The sequence below is a fragment of the Centrocercus urophasianus genome, unplaced genomic scaffold (genome assembly GCF_019232065.1).
Source record: "Centrocercus urophasianus isolate 14NV4802_14NV808 unplaced genomic scaffold, USGS_Curo_1.0 seq_17, whole genome shotgun sequence".
Lineage (NCBI taxonomy): Eukaryota > Metazoa > Chordata > Aves > Galliformes > Phasianidae > Centrocercus > Centrocercus urophasianus.
In genome coordinates this window covers 11143177-11161687 of record NW_024884722.1, presented here as the reverse complement: position 1 = coordinate 11161687, position 18511 = coordinate 11143177, and the positions used below count along the sequence as shown (strand labels likewise).

The window sequence follows — 18511 nt, the reverse complement described above, 5'->3', positions numbered from 1 at the left end:
CCTGTTTTGAGACTGTTAACTGTCAAAGCACATCTTATACTTCTTATTCTGAACGATATGCTTAAAATACGAGTTGCATGATCATGATATTGCAATCACACTAATGATGCTAAACAGTGATTTCTTTCATCTGTACAAATACCCGTGACGAATGCACAACACAACCTAACTGCAAAAGTGTCCTGATCACATAGTAAATTCATACAGCTCTGTTCAAGTTATTATAAGCTCTAAGTTTATGACTGCAAAGACATTCTATTTTGCCACTAAATTCTTTCTGACAGGCACTGAGGATGGTTCTCTTATAACAATTAGGTGCTGAGAGTCAAATTTGCACTCACTCAAAAATGTTGACATTGGTCTTGGAAAATGCCCTATTTTAAACCATTTAAAAGCTTCAAAATGTTTCCATTTGGGGGGCAGTATCAAGTAGTCTTTCAAGATAGTGAATTTTTGTTTAAGTGCATACAGTGAATTCACTGATCCATATATGCTATTTCTGTGGGTGACTAGCACGCATGCTCTTCAGGGCAGAGTCTCTCTTGGTCTCTACTGTGATATAAACAGACAACTTTCCAGATGTACGCTGTATGAACAGAGCTCACAGCAAACATTACTGCTTGTAAGGGATGATGAGGTATCAGTAATAGCAGCTACAGCTGTTAATTAACATTCTGAAATTATAGGAATTTCTGCTTTTTCTCTAGTTGTTGTACAAGAAATGAAAAGGTCATCATTGCATTGATATTACACAGAGTATTTCTTATTTGTGTTTAATTGACTCCTTCCTACTCTAGTGTCCCCATTTGTTTTGAAGAAGTGCCCAAACTAAATGGTAGGTGGAAGCTTGCTGGCCATGGAGGCAACAGTTTACAGAACAATTAAAAAAAAAAAAAACAAACAAATACTTTCTTTTTAATCAACCATACCATATTTCTCTACATGGCAACAATAAGAATAATGACCTAACCCAGTGATGCAAGATGGTGTAATCACTGAGCACAGTGATAAGACAGAACTAGGTAATTACAAGTAATCAAGAACACTGAATGGGACAAAAAGCAGAAATCAGCTTTAGAATTCTTTTCCAATTTTTAACTGGCTACTTTCTTTCCACAGTTAGCAAGGAAGAACAGATAATTAGCTGGTGCTACAGACTTCATAAGGACTCAAAAATACAACATTTTTAAGAAGCTAGAGGACAGCTATGGCAAAGTAACAGTCATTCTGGCCATGAACTACTAGCACTAGAAAAAAACCAGCAAACATGGCAGAATTTTGCAAACAGTGATCATCAGGAAAAAAAAAAAAAAAGAGATGAAAGTTTATCTTTCAAATTTGTTACTTTAATTTATGCTAAGAGAACACACATACAAAAGCATTATTAAATGCAAGTGATATTAGATGGTTATTTTATTCTTACCATACTGAAAGAACAAAGTCTGGAAATGAAGAGTAACTGGCTAGATATGGACCCAAGAAACTAAATGCAAGTAAGGTGTAGTCCAACTGAATGTGACCTAAAACAAAAATAAAGACATAATTTCTAATTACTGCAGACTTCACTGTATAGTGTAAGAGTTGAAGTTCTCCTGTCAGTTATTTTTTATATCCACTTCACCTCTCCAAAGATATTCTTTATCACTATGATTCCTTTGTTTTCACAAGATTGTTTTGATTAGACCATATAAGTACTCAGAAAATGTCACTGTTGTGGATTTTTTTTTCCATTTGTTTCACTAATATATTGAATTGCAAAGTGCTTTTTTTCCCCAATTAACAGGCAATCCTTTGCAATTAATTTCATTCATCTACATGAGGCAAGGAAGCATTATGATCCTCACTTAAGTGGCAGGGAAACTGAACCATGGAGATGGTAAGCAAATTAACTAAGGAGGGCAATGACACGGAACAGGAAGAAACATACATTAGATCACAGACTCCTGACTTGAACCACAAGAACCATAATTCACAGCTCAGATGCCTCCATGTCAGACCACCTCAGCAGTCTGCCTGGAAGCCTAGCACAATATGATTTCTCTTTGTTATTCAGACAACTCCTTCCTGTAATTAATTCAAATTCATTCAATTTGCTTTCTCCTCATAACAGCTCAATTTTGTATTGTCATATGCCTGCCTAGCTTGAGTCTCACAAAAAACAGCGCAGCAGAAAATGTCTTACATTACTTCCTGCACTCCTTATCGTTAGAAAGTTTCCTGTCACAGTTTCTCAAGCCTTACAGAAACAAAATACCCTCAGAAACAGGCTGCTTAAAGTTTTGTTTTAATGAAATGGTGACAAGGACAGTTACCACACCACTACCTTTTAACTCTGTCAGTTTATTCAGCTCTGGAAAACTGTAGATATATATGACAGGATTCAGCTTCCGATCTGAAAAGGCCAGCACTCCATAGTTGGGGTTCACTGCAAAGGCTCCCACCTGGCCAGTCTGACACTGCAGTGCTGTTGTCTTCTTTGTTTTAATGTCCAAGAAGAGGATGTAATTGCCACAGGAGTAGCAGACAGTTTGATTGTTGATAAAGCCGAAGTTCTTGTTTGAGAATCCGTGAACCCAACTTAAGAAAAAGTAAGTGTTAGAACAGTTACATACATACATTTCTCAAAAAAAAAAAACACCTGAAAAGGGAATGTAAAACAGGCTTGTGCTATACAGGGACTGAAGCAAATCACTGAAGAGCAGTCACCTTATGAAACTACACTGTCAGCAAATTCTTAACTATCTGCAGAAGTTTCTACCTTTGAGAAAGCACATAGATAATCAACATCAGCACCCCCTTATCACAGGAACTTGCATTTAGCTCTCAGTTAAGACATCTAACTGAGCCACATATTAGTTTGATAGGAACATAGCAACATTTACTCAGCATACTACCATCCTCTGCGTACAACACCACTGTAGTACCATCCCTTCTAATTTCTTCCTACCTTTTATCATCTTCCAGATAACAGCGTTAGGCTGAAAGAGGTCTTTGCCTCTTCTGCTATATACAGGAAGAATAAATGTAGGCAGAGAGGATTGACACATTGACTTTTTATCCTTACTAATGAACTGAATACCATGGCAACAAAACACAGACATATCAGCTGATGAGCATTTTTCCAGCCCCTTTTACACAAACACTAACTTCGCACAAGATTTTTTCTTGAAATAGGAACAGCATGTTTCAGCTGATATTATTTTACTCTGTAAATATCAGAACACTTAAGCATAACAATCAGAAAGAGCAGTATGGTGGAACAGCAATACAGGAGATATAATGACAAAGGGACAAGCAGGATAAAAAGGTGCTCCAGAGAAAAAGGGAAAGCACTTACCTGTCTCTGAAGACCTAAACTCACAGGAAAAACCCCACAAATGAAGGATCTCCTACCAGAGAACCTACACCACTGGCAGTCCGCCCTTAAACGAGGTCTAAGAGAGTTGGAGCCAGGCTCCACCCCTTCTGGTCACACAGCCGAGTTGCCTTCACCTCTGCTTCTCCCAGGGCTGACCAGGTCCTTTCCCCAGGTGCTCAATCAGTGGTTCAGGCTGAGACTCGACAGTTACCATATATTAAAGCTGAAGTTCTACTAATTATGGTAGTCTCATCCTAGCTATAGAATATGATCAAACAGCTAAAATACTTTACCAGATAAGGAAGCTTAAGTATCTCTTCCATTATGTGGAAGAAAAAAAAAAAAAAAAAAAAATCACACACACACAAAAAAAACTGCCTAAGCATCCTAGATTACTATGAAAAATTCATTCAAGTTTACACTGCTGAGAGGACTGAGGATTGAAAATAAAAGAAACATTAAAAGCTATGGCAGGAAACAATGGTGTGATATAGGAGGTACAGAGCAACCTCTGGAAAGTTCAGAGGTTGATGTGATTTGGGTAAAACAGGAAAAGGAAGCAGCCACAAACAGGACCAAAGCATATGGGCTCACAGTACCAGGTGCCAGAACAGGAACACAGGAATAAACAAGTTATGCCTCACTTATTATCTCATCGGGCTCTAACATAAACCTAGTCAGAGCTGCTTACTCCTATACTCCTTTCAGAATCTCTTTGCTATAGGAGGTAAGCAAAACTCAAGGTTAATGCAAATCCACCAAGAGCTCAGTTCCAATTATTCAACGCTTCTTCCCCTCTCTCTTCCTTCTACCCGCCACACTAACACAGACCTAGAACACAGCAGCACCCCTCCTTTATCTGCACTCCTGTCCGACAACCACACAGGGCTACTTTAGAGCACGAGGGACCGGGGCCAGGCGAGAAGACATGACGCGCCCTGCCGAGGCCGACGGGTTCGGCTGTGAGACGCAAGAGGCATCGACTGTGCCGGCCGGCCGGCCCCCACCTCACTTCCAGTGTGGTCTCCTCAGGCGAGGAGCAGCGGCGGCCCCCCAGGGCCTCGGCGCCGCGCTGCGGACTACCCTGGCGCCTCTCCTCACCGGCGGCCGCCATCTTGTTACACTGTCTCCTAGAAACAAGAACGGCTGCTGCTATTAGCTGAAACGGCTCCTCGCACCAAGATGAAAGCAGACAGCTGATTGGCTCGCGCACCTGCAGCAACCAACCAACCAACGAGCGCGCGCGAGAGTATGAGTGGGGAGGATTTAAAGGGCCAGCGCACTTACAGCAATGTAGCTTGTATACAAGGGTGTGCAGTTCTGCTCTTTGTAATCTTAATTATCACGTAATTAAAAGACCTCTCTGGACCACGACCAGGTCTTCTTCCTGACCCAAGGGTAATTCTACCTTTGACCTGGGCAATTATCTATTATCTCTATTGCTGACCTGTGAGAATTCTGTCTGCCCTGAGTTTCTTAACCCGGTAATCGTGGCTGCAGATCTATCTGAGCCAGCCTTGGGGAAAAGGCTGCAGGTTCATTGCCCTGGCCACCCTGCCCCAGGTATGCCATTACTACTCTTGTTCCAATGGTATGCTGCCTTTCTCATGGTGAGGTGTACCTGTTTCCCTATGACTTCACTTCTCCTGCATAGTGGTACACCTCCTGCATAGCATACACCCTCACCCTCACACACACCACACCTCAGCTCTTCTTGGGTTGCTGAGATAGTGATGCTGGAGCTTTGAAGGCTGAGGAGCAAATGTCAGCTGGAAAGAGGAGGAAGGACAGTTACGACATTTATCTGCACGTTTACAGTTTATAGTGCTGCAGCACAGTAGGAATCTCCAAGTACTTTTTAAGCAGTTAGCACTAGAAGCTCATGTTTCCCTTTCCTAAGCAGACGTTACAGCTTCTTACTTTTGCTATTGCTTCTCTGTGCTACGGCAGCATGCACTCACACCCTGGCTCCACAGCATCTGCCTATTGCAGCAGGCAGCCCTTGCAACATTTGGGTTTCAACCTTCCTTTCTCTGGGTCACAGTTTATCAGACTGATGGAGTCTTAAATGGCTATAAGAAATTCCAACCTCTTTTTAACGACCCAAAATATTGCTGAAACCATACTAACAGTAGGTTGTGATCCCTCACACAGTTCCCTCAGGGGTGGGAGAAATTATTTTGTTGATAAAGGGCGTCTGTTGTGCAGGAAATTACCACACCCTTCCACTGTTGCATTGCTTATTAGTTGCATAACCAAACAGCAATGACTCAACAAAAAATCACTTTCTTCTTTCCCAGCAGGTAGTGCTGGCAGGTGTGCGGCCATGGCAGTGTTTGCCTGCAGGAGGGATTGCATCAGAAATGCTGCTCTTGTGTGACAAGACCAAAGTAAAAGTCACCTGCTTCCCCGCTGTGGGAACGTGAATCCTCTAATGAGTCTCAGGAAATTCCACGTTCTCTGCCAGCCCAGACGGATTTGTGACAGATTTGCTCACCAGCAGGATGGCGGGGGCTGTCCCTCCCCTCAGCTGGAGCTGCTGCCTATGAAATGCCATTTCCACGTAGGGCACCTCTCTGGGGAGCCTCTGGAATGGAGGCGTTTTACTTCGGGGCTTGTCGGTCAGCTTAGGTAGCTTATGAAAGACGTTCAGAGGAATGCGAATCCTCGCACCTCGGCCAAGCTCCTCGGCTCAGTTGGAAGGAAGCACGGGCTGCGCGGCCGCGGTTCCTTCCCATCCAAAGGCCGCCCCGGGGCGGGGCCGGCATCGTCGATAAGTGCCGCGCGTTGCGGGGCGGTGCACAGTTAGTGCGTTGCGGTGCGGTGTGGCGGCATGGCGGGCGATCATTCTCGCAGCTTGGGCAAGGGTAAGCACCAGCTGGGCGGGCGGCTCGTGCCGAGGCGCGGATCGCAGCTGTAACGGTCGGCTCCGTTCTTTCTTCAGGCAGCGCGGCGCCGGGGCCGGTGCCCGAGGGGGCGATCCGGCTGTACAGCATGCGCTTCTGCCCCTTCGCCCAGAGGACGCGCCTCGTTCTCCGTGCAAAGGGCATCAGGTGAGGCTTTTTTCCCCAGTTGGCAGTCACAGCATTTTACCCTGTTCTGAATAAGCGTGACTTTCGCATGACAGTGTGCTGTTTGCTTTCTGTGTAAGCTGTGGCAGAGATGCTAAGGGGTAGCAATAGTCAGTGTGTAGTTATGCTGCCGCTTATAACATGTAGCAGTAAGTAAGTGACCTTTTTAAACAGGAAAAGTGCCATGTTTCTATGGAATCTTACCTCTCTAAGAAACTTGTTCTAGTGTAATGATCTAGGAATCTCTTTTATTGCTAACTGGAGGTGGTAAGTACCTTTTGGTGGACATCTGTTTACTTTGAATGTTTAGCTGTGTTTAGTGAATCTTTGGGTTTACTGGGAATTTTCTGGGGGTCCTGCTGGAAAGTAGCTTACACTTTGCTAATAGACAAATTTCAGTATATGTTTTTTTAATTCGGTGTCTATTTGGATTTTATTCTGCGTGTCTTTCCTATGTAAAGCCATAGGGATTGAAGGTGAGTAGTCTGAATGTTGTTGTGATTTGATCTTTGGTGTAAAGTTAAAGTGGATCTGAATTCAGCTATGGCTTACTTGCAATCAAGTTCCTCTTTGAATGTCCCTGAGTTATCATATGATAAGCATGTGCTGCGTGCTAAGGTTGACCTTTGTTACTAGCGTGACTGGTAGGGCTGATGGTCAAAGGCTGTTTCTGTGTTGTATTAGCTTAATAGCCAAGTCACTGTTAGTCAGCACAGTTTTTCTCTGTGAAAAGAAGTGCTTTCTGGCAGTATTTGTAAGTGTCAAGTGGTTAATCCCAGAAAGAATTTCAGGGAAGACAAGGGGGAGCAAGAGAATGAGGATTCAGCTTCTTAAGTACTGTAACTATTGAAGTGTTATGACTGCATGTGGTGTAGACTGCAATGGAGATGAACCTCTTTGGGTCTTGTTTCCTTCATTCTTTTAGGCATGAAGTAATTAATATCAATTTAAAGAACAAACCGGACTGGATTTTTGAGAAGAACCCTTCTGGGCTAGTTCCTATTCTGGAGACCAGCAAGGGCCAGATAATCTATGAGTCCCCAATCACTTGTGAGTATTTGGATGAAGCATTTCCAGGGAGGAAGCTGATGCCTTCAGACCCATATGAGCGAGCCTTTCAGAAGATGCTTCTGGAAGACTTCTCAAAGGTACTGTGTGATCATGGTGGGATTGTGCTTTTTAATTTATTAGAGTTTCAAAATCTGTAGCTGTATTGCCAATGCTGCTTTCATCACTTGAGAGGAGAGGTCATGTGTGTAGGGGAACCATTTAAATAACCAGAGAAATCTGGAGTTTCTTACTATTAGCTCATAAGTCACTGTGCATCTGAATTGTATCCAGAATTAACGTAAGGGCATGGATTCAGGAAGATAGCTAAGCTAGTTCAGATGTGTATGTCTGAGGCAGGATTTTGAGCATCCTATAATAGAGGAAACATTAATAGGCCAAACTGGTTGAATGCTTGGAATCTAGGCAGTAACAGTTGCTGTATGTTAATGAGTTTCCCTGTAGGAGGTACTAGAGCTGTATAAATGTGGAATGTGAAGAGTGCCTGACTGAAGGAGCCTGCAACCAAGGCCAGGAGATAGCTGGACTAGCATAAGGAGGATGGCTTTGGCTTTCAGTATGGGGTGGAGGCTGGCTTTGTGGCTAACTGGAAGTAAGCTTCCTATGCTCTGTATGTAGATAGTACAAGCATGTACATTTGAAGGGTCTATAAAACAAAATAAGACAGCTTGGGTATGAAGCAGAAGAGGAAGAGCCACGGAAGATGCAAAGAGAAATGTGAATGAAGGAGAAATATAAAAGGCCATAGGGAGGGGGAATTTGTTTATGTCAGGCCTTTCTGAAAAGGTGTAATGGGAAAAGCTCTACAGGTACAGCATCTGCAAGAAATGAGCTGTGAATGTTAGTTGTGTGAACAACAAGATCTTAAAAATATACGAACTTTGAAGAATATAAGTAAAGGGCAGCATTCTGTACTGTGTACTAATTTATCTGGCAATTACAAAATTAGAAAACGTGTAGGCCTGTAGAAGCCTGCATATCTTGGGCTACATATTTTTCTCTTAAAAGTACCCTTAATGTTGATAACTAAAGTGCATTTGGTTTTCAGGAGCGTGTACCCAGGAAAAGAATATCGCTTTGCACTGTACCACTTTACTGGATGTGGGCCAACTGGAAACATGCTCCTCTTTTCATTGTTCTCTTACTGCAAGACTGGAATCCATTACTTGCATTTGATCTTTCTTTAACTCCCTTTTCTGAAGTATAAAATAATTTTATTCATGGATTTTAGCTTTTTCAAACTATCTCAGCATCTTAAGCTCCAAGTGATTTGCTTGCATTATTGCAAGAGGTATTGTGAAAACTTTCTCCTTTTTACAGATAACAGCTGTAATTTCCAAGGCACTCAAAGAAGGAGGTGATCTCACAGCGCTGATGGCAGAATTAGCTGGGAAGTTTGGCAAATTTGATGAGGTAAGAGCATTTCATGGTAGCAAGCAGCCTGGCAGTTATGCTATTCTTACCTACAACCCTGATTTTTGTTATGCTTTTTTTGTTTGTTTGTTTTCCCCTCTCATGCTTTGGCATTTGGAGCTAAATATCTTCTCATTCATGTGATAGCTATAGCAGTGGACAATCTTTCAATTTATTCCCCTCGGCCTGGGATGAGCCACATCCCACTGAGTGTAATCTGTCCTTTGCAGAAATCCAGCCCTGGGCTATGTTCTGCTACAGTGGTGTAATGTGACTTCAGCTGAGCTCCAGGAAGTATCAGGTGGCTTTTTTGTGTTAGGAACTTCACAATCCTTATTTAGTGTCAGTAGTGGTTCTTGGATAGCCTAAAGAGCTGCTCGACTTGTCCTTATCACAAATCCATTACTTATACATTTTTAACAGTCACAGCTAATGCTTGTTTGGCTTGAGCAAGAACTGATGCTTCAGCATGTCTCTTCTGGTGCAAAGCTTGCAAAAGCTTTCCAGTACTTTCTTATGCATTGTTTCCCTGCTCCCTTAAGCAGCCAAAGTAAAATTGCTTTCATTCAGTTTTCTCATCTGTCTATCAGGCTGATGTTTGAGTAGTGCAGCTGATACTTCAGTTCTTGGGAGAAACAAAGTGCATTTCTCTGTCCTGAAATACAAACCCATAGAACAATAATAAGAAATGAAGCTTCCTCCTACTTTGTTATTTCTGTGTTGTTACTCCTTTTGTGTCTCTAATTTAATGTACTCTGATGAATTCTATAGCTGTAGGTTGACTGAGGGTGGCAGGGGCAGAGCTGAGCTAACATTGCTCAGTCCACTGTAATACATATTGTCTTAGTTTCAGCTGGAATTGTTGTTTGTTTTTTTTTCTTCTTCAGAGTGCCTGATATGATGCTGTGTTTTGGTTTTAGGAGAAAAACAGTGTTGATAACGTGCCAGTGTTTACAGGTACTGCTAGGCAGTGCTGTGTAGAGCAATAATCAAGAAGGCACGTTTTTAAACATTGTTGCATTGTGTTACTGCTACCCGATAGAGGGAGCTGTGTTTCTATCTCTGGAACTGTGCTACTGTCAGGTAACATTCTGTTAGACACCTGATGATTTAAACAGCATTAGGAGTTCTTTGGAGGGACAGCTTTAAAGTTTCTGTTAAATTATGGGGACTGAGGGGCAAGCTGTATGATGCCCTAAATGCCATATGGAATTCCATCTTAAAAATGCCAAAGCCCCTAAAAACAGGGTCTGGTCTTCTAAAAAGCAAGCTTGGGTCTGGAAAGTCCTGAAAGTGTTAAGCTTGAATCACTATGGCACTTGAAACATAACAGAAGCATTAAGTATAATAAGGAGAATGTGCTGCAAATATCCCTTTTTTTGTGGTCCTGCTGCTGTATGTGCTGAGCTGTGGAGATCTCTTTCTGTTTCATGTGGATGTTATATTTCCTGTTCCTCCTGTGCCTGAAATCAAATCCAGTTCTAGATATGATGTTAAGAATACTTTCCTGACACTATCTGGACTCAAGTGCCATGGGTAAAGGAGTCCCTGCTAAAACTGTCTTCTACTTTAGCTGGATGTTGTGTTTACCTGACTTTGTTGTTCTAGGAATGTATGTGCATATTTAATTCATCTCAGCCATTGCAGCTTATTTACAGGTCAGAAATCACTAAATAACAAATTCTGGGAGATAGCTTCTGCAGGAAAAAAAAAGAATTTATAGATCCCTAATGATAGATATTTTGTGGCAGTTTTTGAACCAGCTCTGGAGAAGAAGTGGACTGACAGTGTATGAAGTAGTTAAATTTGCTATCACAGTTGCATTGCTTGCCAGTTCTGACTCCCCATACATTGCATGCATAAGGGAAATATGCTGTACATGCATTATTTCCTGTCAGATTGCTTCAGGATGCCTGCATTCCACCTCATGGTGGCTTTTAGTTACTGTAGTCTCCTGATGTGGAAATCTTCTTTCTGAGGATAATAATTGTTATCTCTTGTCCCTCACAGATTCTCTCTCAGCGCAACACTGTGTTTTATGGTGGGGACTCCAGCTCCCTGATTGACTACATGATCTGGCCCTGGTTTGAACGCCTGGAAGCATTCCAGCTGAAGGAGTGAGTACCTTGTCTGGCTTCTAGCATGTTACCAAAGTGCTGCTGTATATTTTTTGTGTATTTGAATATATGCTGCAGCAAAGGGCTGCTTTTAAGTTTGGTTGAGGAAACTGTGAGCTTCCTTACAGTTTTGGGGCAGGGTGAACATCCTAAACCAAGGTAGGGGTCTTATGAATAAATGCTTCCTTTCACCAGATCTGTTTTCCTGAAAATTTTCAGATCTGGAAGTAGTGGTTAAAATACAGGACTTTATTTCCATTTGTACAAGATAGAAGAAATTGACCTTTATTGGAAGAGATTACAGGCATACAAGCCGAGGTTTGAATTTGCTAATTGAAAACCTTAGGCTTGAAATGGAATATCTCCTCTTCAGAAATCCTGGGCTGAGAAAGGAGACTTGTTCTGTGAAGAATAAAATGTGTCCTGTCTTACTATAGGTAGAAGATCAGTCCCTTTTGTAATAGATTTCTTTTTAATACATAATGTAGGAAACTGGCGTCAGAGGAGAACTGCTTTATAGCTGGTTTAACACTGGGCCAAAGAGTCAGCTTGTATGAGGACATGGGTGATAAAATGGAAAAATGAGTGTTTTAATGTGGTGGAGTGCTAAACACCATGCAGACGCTTGCTCAGGGAGGTGGGGAAGAAAATTGTGAAGTGCAAGAATTCATGTGTTGACACAAAGACAGTTTAATAAGAAATTAAAAAGGGAAAGAAAAACAACAGCGAAAGAATAAATAGCAAGTGATGTGCAAAACAATTGCTTGCCTCTCACCAACCAATGCCCAGCCAGTCCTTGAGCAGCAGTGGCCCTCCTGGCCAATTCTCCTGTTTTATTGCTCGGCATACTGTCATATGGTGAGGAATGACCCTTTGGCCACTTTGGGTCTGGGTCAGCTCTCCTGCTTCTGTCCTGCTCCCAGTCTCTTTGCTGTCAGGACAGTATGAGAAGCTGAAAGGTCCTTAGTGTAAGCACTGCTACGCAACAACTGAAACATCAAAATCTGATCCTGAAGTACAGCACCATACCAGCTAGGAAGAAAACTAATTCTATCCCATCTGGAACTAGGAGAATGAGTATAGAACTGTTTGATGCATCTTGGTGACTAAATTGTTCTAGAAGATTGAGGAAGATGCAAGGAATCCTGCAAATGAATTAAAACTATTGTAAGATGAGGACTTTGATGGGCTGCTGCTCTGCTTTGTTTTCTGTGTGGTCCTTGATTGGGAGGGGAAATGTTACAAGCTATGCAGGACCAGAGGCCTAGAATTACCAAGGTGCTTGAACGTCAAGTATCTGGACCACTGTGTGTTAAGATGCTTTCTGAATAAGAATTAAGAGCCACCTAGGAAAACTATACATTAACTAAACTTGGGATTTGGAGATTGGAATGCAGAATACCTCAAGTCAGCGTACCAGGAGAGAACAAAAAAAGTTTGCATTATTAAGCTTTCAGTTTCTCATGTACTACTTAAGTGTGTTCAAGTGGATTTGTGGATTTTGTTGGCTGTATCTTGTTTCCTCAATAGACTGTCTGCATTTTGAGCTGCTGGGTTGCAGACTAATGGAAGCTACACAGCTTATCTCAGTCTTCTAGAGAGAGGAGAGAAGCTTGTGAGTTGTGAAGGGGTGTTTGTTGAAGAATCGCCACTGAGTGCTCTTTGTCAGCTTTGCAGAGTGAACAAACTTTGAAAGAACTGTCTTGCTTTCCAAATGCCAATCTATCTTCTATGACCTGTTACATACTTGTCACTTGCTCTGAGCTGAATGTTACACTGTGAGAGAAAGCAAAACCAGCAGTAAAACAGAACTTCTAAAGCTGCTTTCCTTCCTCGAAGCCCTCCTGATTTCCTGCTTGTGTTATTCAGACTCTTTCTTTTTTTCCATAGTGCTTTGACTCATACTCCAAAACTCCAACGCTGGATGGAGGCCATGAAGAAGGACCCAGCTGTCAAAGATACGATCACTGACCCACAAACACTCAGAGTTTTCCTCCAGCTCTATTTCAAGAACAGTCCAGAAGCATGCGATTATGGGCTTTGAGATGTCAGTGGACACATTTTGCTGAAGTATCAGTGCCTCTCTTCAGTGTGAGCTTTGAGGATCTAGTGTTATTTGATGTGGGGTCTTGTCTGGTTGTGTTACTTGATGTTTGGGTGCATCTATGCTGGAAAGAGCAAAACCTCTTTCCTGTTAGGAGGAGGAGGCAGAAAGCCATTGCTGACTGTGTATTCTATGTGAAAGAAAACAGTGGCTTTACTCAGAGGTGACCTTTCATCTGTAGCCTATTTGCAGGTATTTCTTTTGGGTGGTCCTTGAGCTGACTCTCTTACTTGGGTAAAAGTTGTAATGCTTGAAAATAAAAGCAAATGTTTTAAGTGCAGTTATTTCTTCCCCTTTATAAGCATTTCTCTGTCACTTGTTTGGTTGTGCAGAGGGAAGTGAGGTACTGTCAAAAAAAGCAAACAGGAGGAGTTAAACTGTGGTGCAACTGGAAAAGTATGACCTAAGTGCTATCATGGAAACATGGTGGAATGAATCTTATGACTGGAGTGCTGTGATTGATGGCTGCAGGCTCTTCAGAAGGGACAGGCAGGGGAGGAGGGGAAGGGGAGTTACCATCTAAGTTAGTGAATGAATGGATTGTGAAGAGCTGTTTGAGGAAACAGCCATAATCTGGTTGAGAGCTTACGGGTTAAAATTAAGGATTGGTCTAGTGAAGGACATTTGGTGATTGGGGTCTCCTACAAGCCACCTGATCAGGGTTAGCCTGTTGATGAGGCCTTCTTGCTTCAACTGCAAGAAGTGTACTCACAGACTCTTGTCCTGATGGGGGATTTCAACCAGCTGGATATCTGCTGGGATAGTGGCATGGTGGGTGGCAAACAATCCAGGAGATTTTTGGAGTCTGAGGATAACTTCCTGGTCCAAGTATTAATGGACCAACCTGATGTGAAGCCTTACTAGGCCTGGAGCTCACCAATGCTGCAGAGGAGAGCATTAGAGAGCTTAAAATTAGAGACAGCCTGGGCTGTAGTGACCATACCTTGGTGGAGTTTGTGACCTTGAGGAATGCTGACCTGACAGTAAGCAGAGTCAGGACTCTGAACTTCAGGAGACCAAACTTATAGCTGCTCAAGGAATTGCTGGATGGGATTCCCTGTGAAACTGTTGTTAAGGGTATAGGAACAGAGCTGGCAGCTCTTTAAGGACACCTTTCTGTGGGCACAAGAGCTCTCCATCCCCAAGCAGAAGAAATAGAGCAGATGAGGCGGGTGACCCATATGGCTGAGCAAGAACCTGCAGTTTAAACTGAGGGGAAATAGAAATGTACAGGAAGTGGAAGCAGGGTTGTGTAGCCTGGGAAGAATACAGGGACGTTGCTTACATGTGTAGAGATAGGGTCAGGAAAGGCAAGGCACAGATGGAGCTGAATTTGGCTATGAAAGATAGCAAGAAGGGGATCTACTGGTGCACAGGTAGGAGGAGATAGATCAAGGAAAGTGTTCCCCCTCTGATAAATGAGAATAGAGAACTAGCTTTCTCAGAAATGGAAAAAGCTGAATTTCTCAGTAAGTGCTTTGTCTTTGTCTTCACTGGTGGTCAGACTCCCCATGTCTGCCAGGACCCTGCACCTCTACGTGAGTGGGGGGAGGAGCGAATTCTGTCCCACTATGATGGTAGAACATGTCTGAGACCTCCTAATGAAACTGAATTTATGTAAGTCTATGGGGCCAGTTCTGAGAGAGATGGCTGATGTGGTTGCAGAGCTGCTTTCGATCATGTTTGAAAAATCCTGGCTGTCAGGTGAAATTCCCAGTGGCTGGAAAAAGGGAAATATTACTCCCATTTTTAAGAAAGGGAGAAAGGATGACCTGGGGCAATACAGGCCTCACCTCTGGAAGATCATGGAGCAGATCCTCACTGTTAACATGTTAAAGCATGTATGAGATGAAGAAGAGATCTGAGACAGCCAGCATGGCTTCACCAAGGGCAGATCTTGCCTGACCAATCTGGTGGCTTTCTATGATGCGGTGATGGCATCGATGGACCAGGGAAGGACAACAGATGTCATCTTCCTGGACTTTGCAAAGCCTTTGACATAGTCCCTTACCGCATCCTTCTCTCTTAATTGGAGAGGATGGACTGTTTTATGGATTAAGAACTGGCTGGTTGCAGCCAAAGGGTTGTGATGGATGGTTCTGTGTCTGGGTGGAGGCCGGTCACAATTGGTGTCCCCCAAGTGTTGGTCTTGGGACTGGTGCTCTTCAGCATCTTCATCGGTGTCATAGATGATGGCATCAAGTGCACCCTCAGCAAGTTTGCAGATGACACCAAGCTGAGCAGCATGGTCAATGCACTGGAGGGAATGGAAACCATCCAGGGAGACCTGAACAGGCTGGGGAAGTGAGCCCATGTGAACTTAACAAGGTTCTACAAGGCTAACTACGAGGTGTAGAACTTGGGCTGGGGCAATCCCAGGTATTTATACTGACTGAAGGAAGAGCTTCTTGGAGCAGCCCTGCAGAGAAGGACTTGGGGATCCTGGTGGATGAAAAGCTGGACATGAGCCAATGGAGTACACTTGTAGCCTGGAAGGCCAAATATATCCTGGGCTGCATTAAAGCAGGGTTGGCCAGCAGGGAGAGGGAGGTGACTCTGTCCTCTTCCTAGCTCTTGTGAGGCCCCATCTGGAGTACTGCATCCAGGCCCGAAGCCCCAAGTATGAGAAAGATGCAGAGCTCTTTGAATGAGTCCAGATGACGACCACTAAGATGATCAGAGGGCTGGAGCACCTCTCCTATGAAAAAAGGTTGAGGGAACTGGGTTTGTTTAGCTTGGAGAAGAGAGGCTCTGGGGAGACCTCATTGCTCCCTTCCAGTACTTGAAGAAGGGAGCATATAAACAGGAGGGGGGAACAGCTGTTTATGAGGCTTGATAGTGATAGGACAAGGGGGAATGGTCTTAAACTGAGATGAGAGGTTTAGGTTAGATATTAGGAGGAAGTTTTTCACTCAGAGGGTGGTGATGCACTTGGAACAGGTTGTCCAGAGAGGTTGTGGATGCCCCATCCTCGGAGGCATTTAAGGCAAGGCTGGATGTGGCTCAGGGCATCCTGGTCTAGTGATTGCCCTGCCCACAGCAGGGGGGTTGAAACTTGATCTTTAAGGTTCTTTTCAACCCAGACCATTCTGTGATTTATTATTATTTTTTAATATCACATCTTACACCCACATAGTAACTCTGAGGAGGTGCATGCTTGTGTAACTTAAGTGGGAAAGCAGAAATGAAAGATGGAGTTGAAGAAGAATTAGTAGGAACTCCTCTAATAAAGATGCTTCCTACCAGCTTACAGAGCATGTGAGTTTGCATCTATTAGCGTTTATGCTCTTACTAGTTTTAATTCACTATGCAGGTTTTGCTCTTGGTTTTATCTGTGCCTTTTAAATACATCTGGCATTACTTGGAGAAAAATAGGTTAGTCTGCTGTTTCCTACCAGAATGCTGATATACTTTACAAGTCTCCTAGTCCTGATCTGATGCTGTGTTGCAGTAGATTGTCATTAGAGAACCCGGAGGAATCGTGATGCTGTGAGGTGTCGAAACGTGGGTCTATAGGTGTTTTATCAGATGATAGCAGGGTTTGTGCTTGAAGCCATTTTCCCCGAAATGATACGGTGGGATTTCAGCAGCAAACTTTGACGAATTACTAACTATAGAGCATCCTGGTATTGTTAGTTGCTCTGCTTCTATTTAAAACTTGTCAAAGCTTTAGTTTGGAAGTTAGTAAAGTGTGCTGAAAATTGGCTTCCATAAACATGCTGGGTAATATATATTGCAGTTTGTTCCTCTGTTTTACTGGGAGATAGTGGGAGATGTGACTTAAGTGAGATCCACCAATGGGTTAAGAACAGAACTGGCATCCATAAATATAAGTGGCTAAGGGCAGGCCACAGTAATTAGGAGACTATGTTGTGCAAACAGAAATGATGTGTTCTCATCTTTGTTTAGTGGCTCTAGAGTATACCATTATAAATATGCTACTTCAGCAAGAAAATGTAACATGAATTATTCTACCTTATAATTTACTATTAAATATCAGTGCTCTAAATCTCCTGGTAGACAGCTGGGGTCCTGAACCCATTACAGCACATCAGGAAATATAGACCTCAGGCAAAGTGTTTTTGATGTGGTAATGAATATGCAACACTTGGGCATAGTCTGCAAAAGAAAGAAAAAGGTTAGGTGAAATGGACTGGCTCTCTCCTTTCACTGTGTATGAGTGTAAAAAATACATTATTATTTTAAACAGCCCGAGAAGAAAATGCTGTTGTCTGTTTTGGTCAACAGAAGAAGATGAAGCCAATGAACAAAGATCAAGCAGATTGATAGCTCTGCCCCTGATTAGTTGTCCCCTTCAGATCTTCTTTGGATCAGATTGTATAGCCAATGATGTATTTACTCATCTTGTACTTCATAGTTTGCTCTTGAAGGTTGCTGGTGGTACTTTTGTTTTTTCAAAACAATGATGACTTTTTTTAATCATTCCTTGTTGTGCCACCAAACATAATTGGTTTCAGCACAATGTAAAAAAAAAGAAGAAAAAAAAATAAATTCATGAATAGGCAAAAAAAAAAAAAAAGAAGAAAAAGAAAAATTAAGGGAAAAGGAAATCACAGTTTCTTGTCATGCTTCATTTAATAGCTGTTATGCTTATAGCTGTGTGTGAGAGCAAGTGCTAGGCATGTGTTGGCACATTAGTACATCTTCTGGACCTGTTCTCTCTGATTTTCCACTGTCATGGCATTTCTAATGTTGCTGTGTTGTTAAGATCTGAGAACTGCCTGTTTCTCATCTTCTTTCTTTATTATTAGTCTTTTTATGGTTTTCTTTTTAATTTCTTCTCTACTTTTTTTTTCATTACTCTGTTCCCTGGACAGTGGTTTCACTTGGGAAGGGCTGATGAAAATTCAGTCTCTTTACAGTCATGAGAACAGATGCCACTTTATTAAATCATTCCCAGTTCCTACCATATATTAGAAGCAGCGTGTTCTACAGCAGGTCTAAAGTCAGCAGAGGTGGCATTAGTTGGTTTTTTTTTTTTATCTAAGTAAATAATTAGTGCCATGTGATGTTATTTGGATTTTTTTTCTCCTAAAGCAAATTTTGCTGATTTGCTAAGAAAGGGATTATAAAATTTGTCAGTAAGATTTAGCTGTGCCTCTGGTGGAATGTGAATGCTACTTAGCAGTGAGCAGTACTGTTGTATCTGAGTTGAGGAGAATGTTAAAAAGCAGCTTTTATTAAGGGACTGATGTACAGAATGTTTACTGCACTGTTCACAGCCATCTCATGATGTGTAGACCGCAGTCTGAGACACAATGCTACAGGTTTGTTTCTTAGAACCAACAGTTTCTTGGCAACACTGATGGAAAAAGCCATCTCTCCAGGGAAAATGGAGCCCAGAAAAGCAGTGCTGAAC

General features: G+C 42.5%; 2 protein-coding genes across 3 annotated transcripts in view; one reads left to right on the top strand and one right to left on the bottom strand.

Annotated features, from left to right (window-relative positions):
- Window positions 1-4472, bottom strand: part of CFAP43 (cilia and flagella associated protein 43) — a 45046-nt gene extending 40574 nt beyond the window's left edge. The window contains exons 1-3 of one of the 2 annotated variants that reach the window (XM_042817699.1): window positions 4366-4472; window positions 2324-2577; window positions 1424-1520 (exon numbers count right to left, since the gene is read on the bottom strand). In XM_042817699.1, the coding sequence (XP_042673633.1) occupies window positions 1424-1520; window positions 2324-2577; window positions 4366-4472 (458 nt within the window). Of the gene's footprint in view, window positions 1-1423; window positions 1521-2323; window positions 4299-4365 lie in introns of those variants that run through there. The other variant, XM_042817700.1, reaches the window with a different exon arrangement.
- A 1675-nt stretch (window positions 4473-6147) lies between these two features.
- GSTO1 (glutathione S-transferase omega 1) lies at window positions 6148-13411 on the top strand. Its single transcript, XM_042817701.1, has 6 exons — window positions 6148-6225; window positions 6303-6411; window positions 7355-7577; window positions 8818-8910; window positions 10921-11027; window positions 12918-13411. Exons 1-6 carry the CDS (start codon window positions 6192-6194, stop codon window positions 13069-13071), a joined length of 720 nt encoding a protein of 239 aa, XP_042673635.1. The 5' UTR covers window positions 6148-6191; the 3' UTR covers window positions 13072-13411.
- The last annotated feature ends 5100 nt before the right edge of the window (window positions 13412-18511 follow it).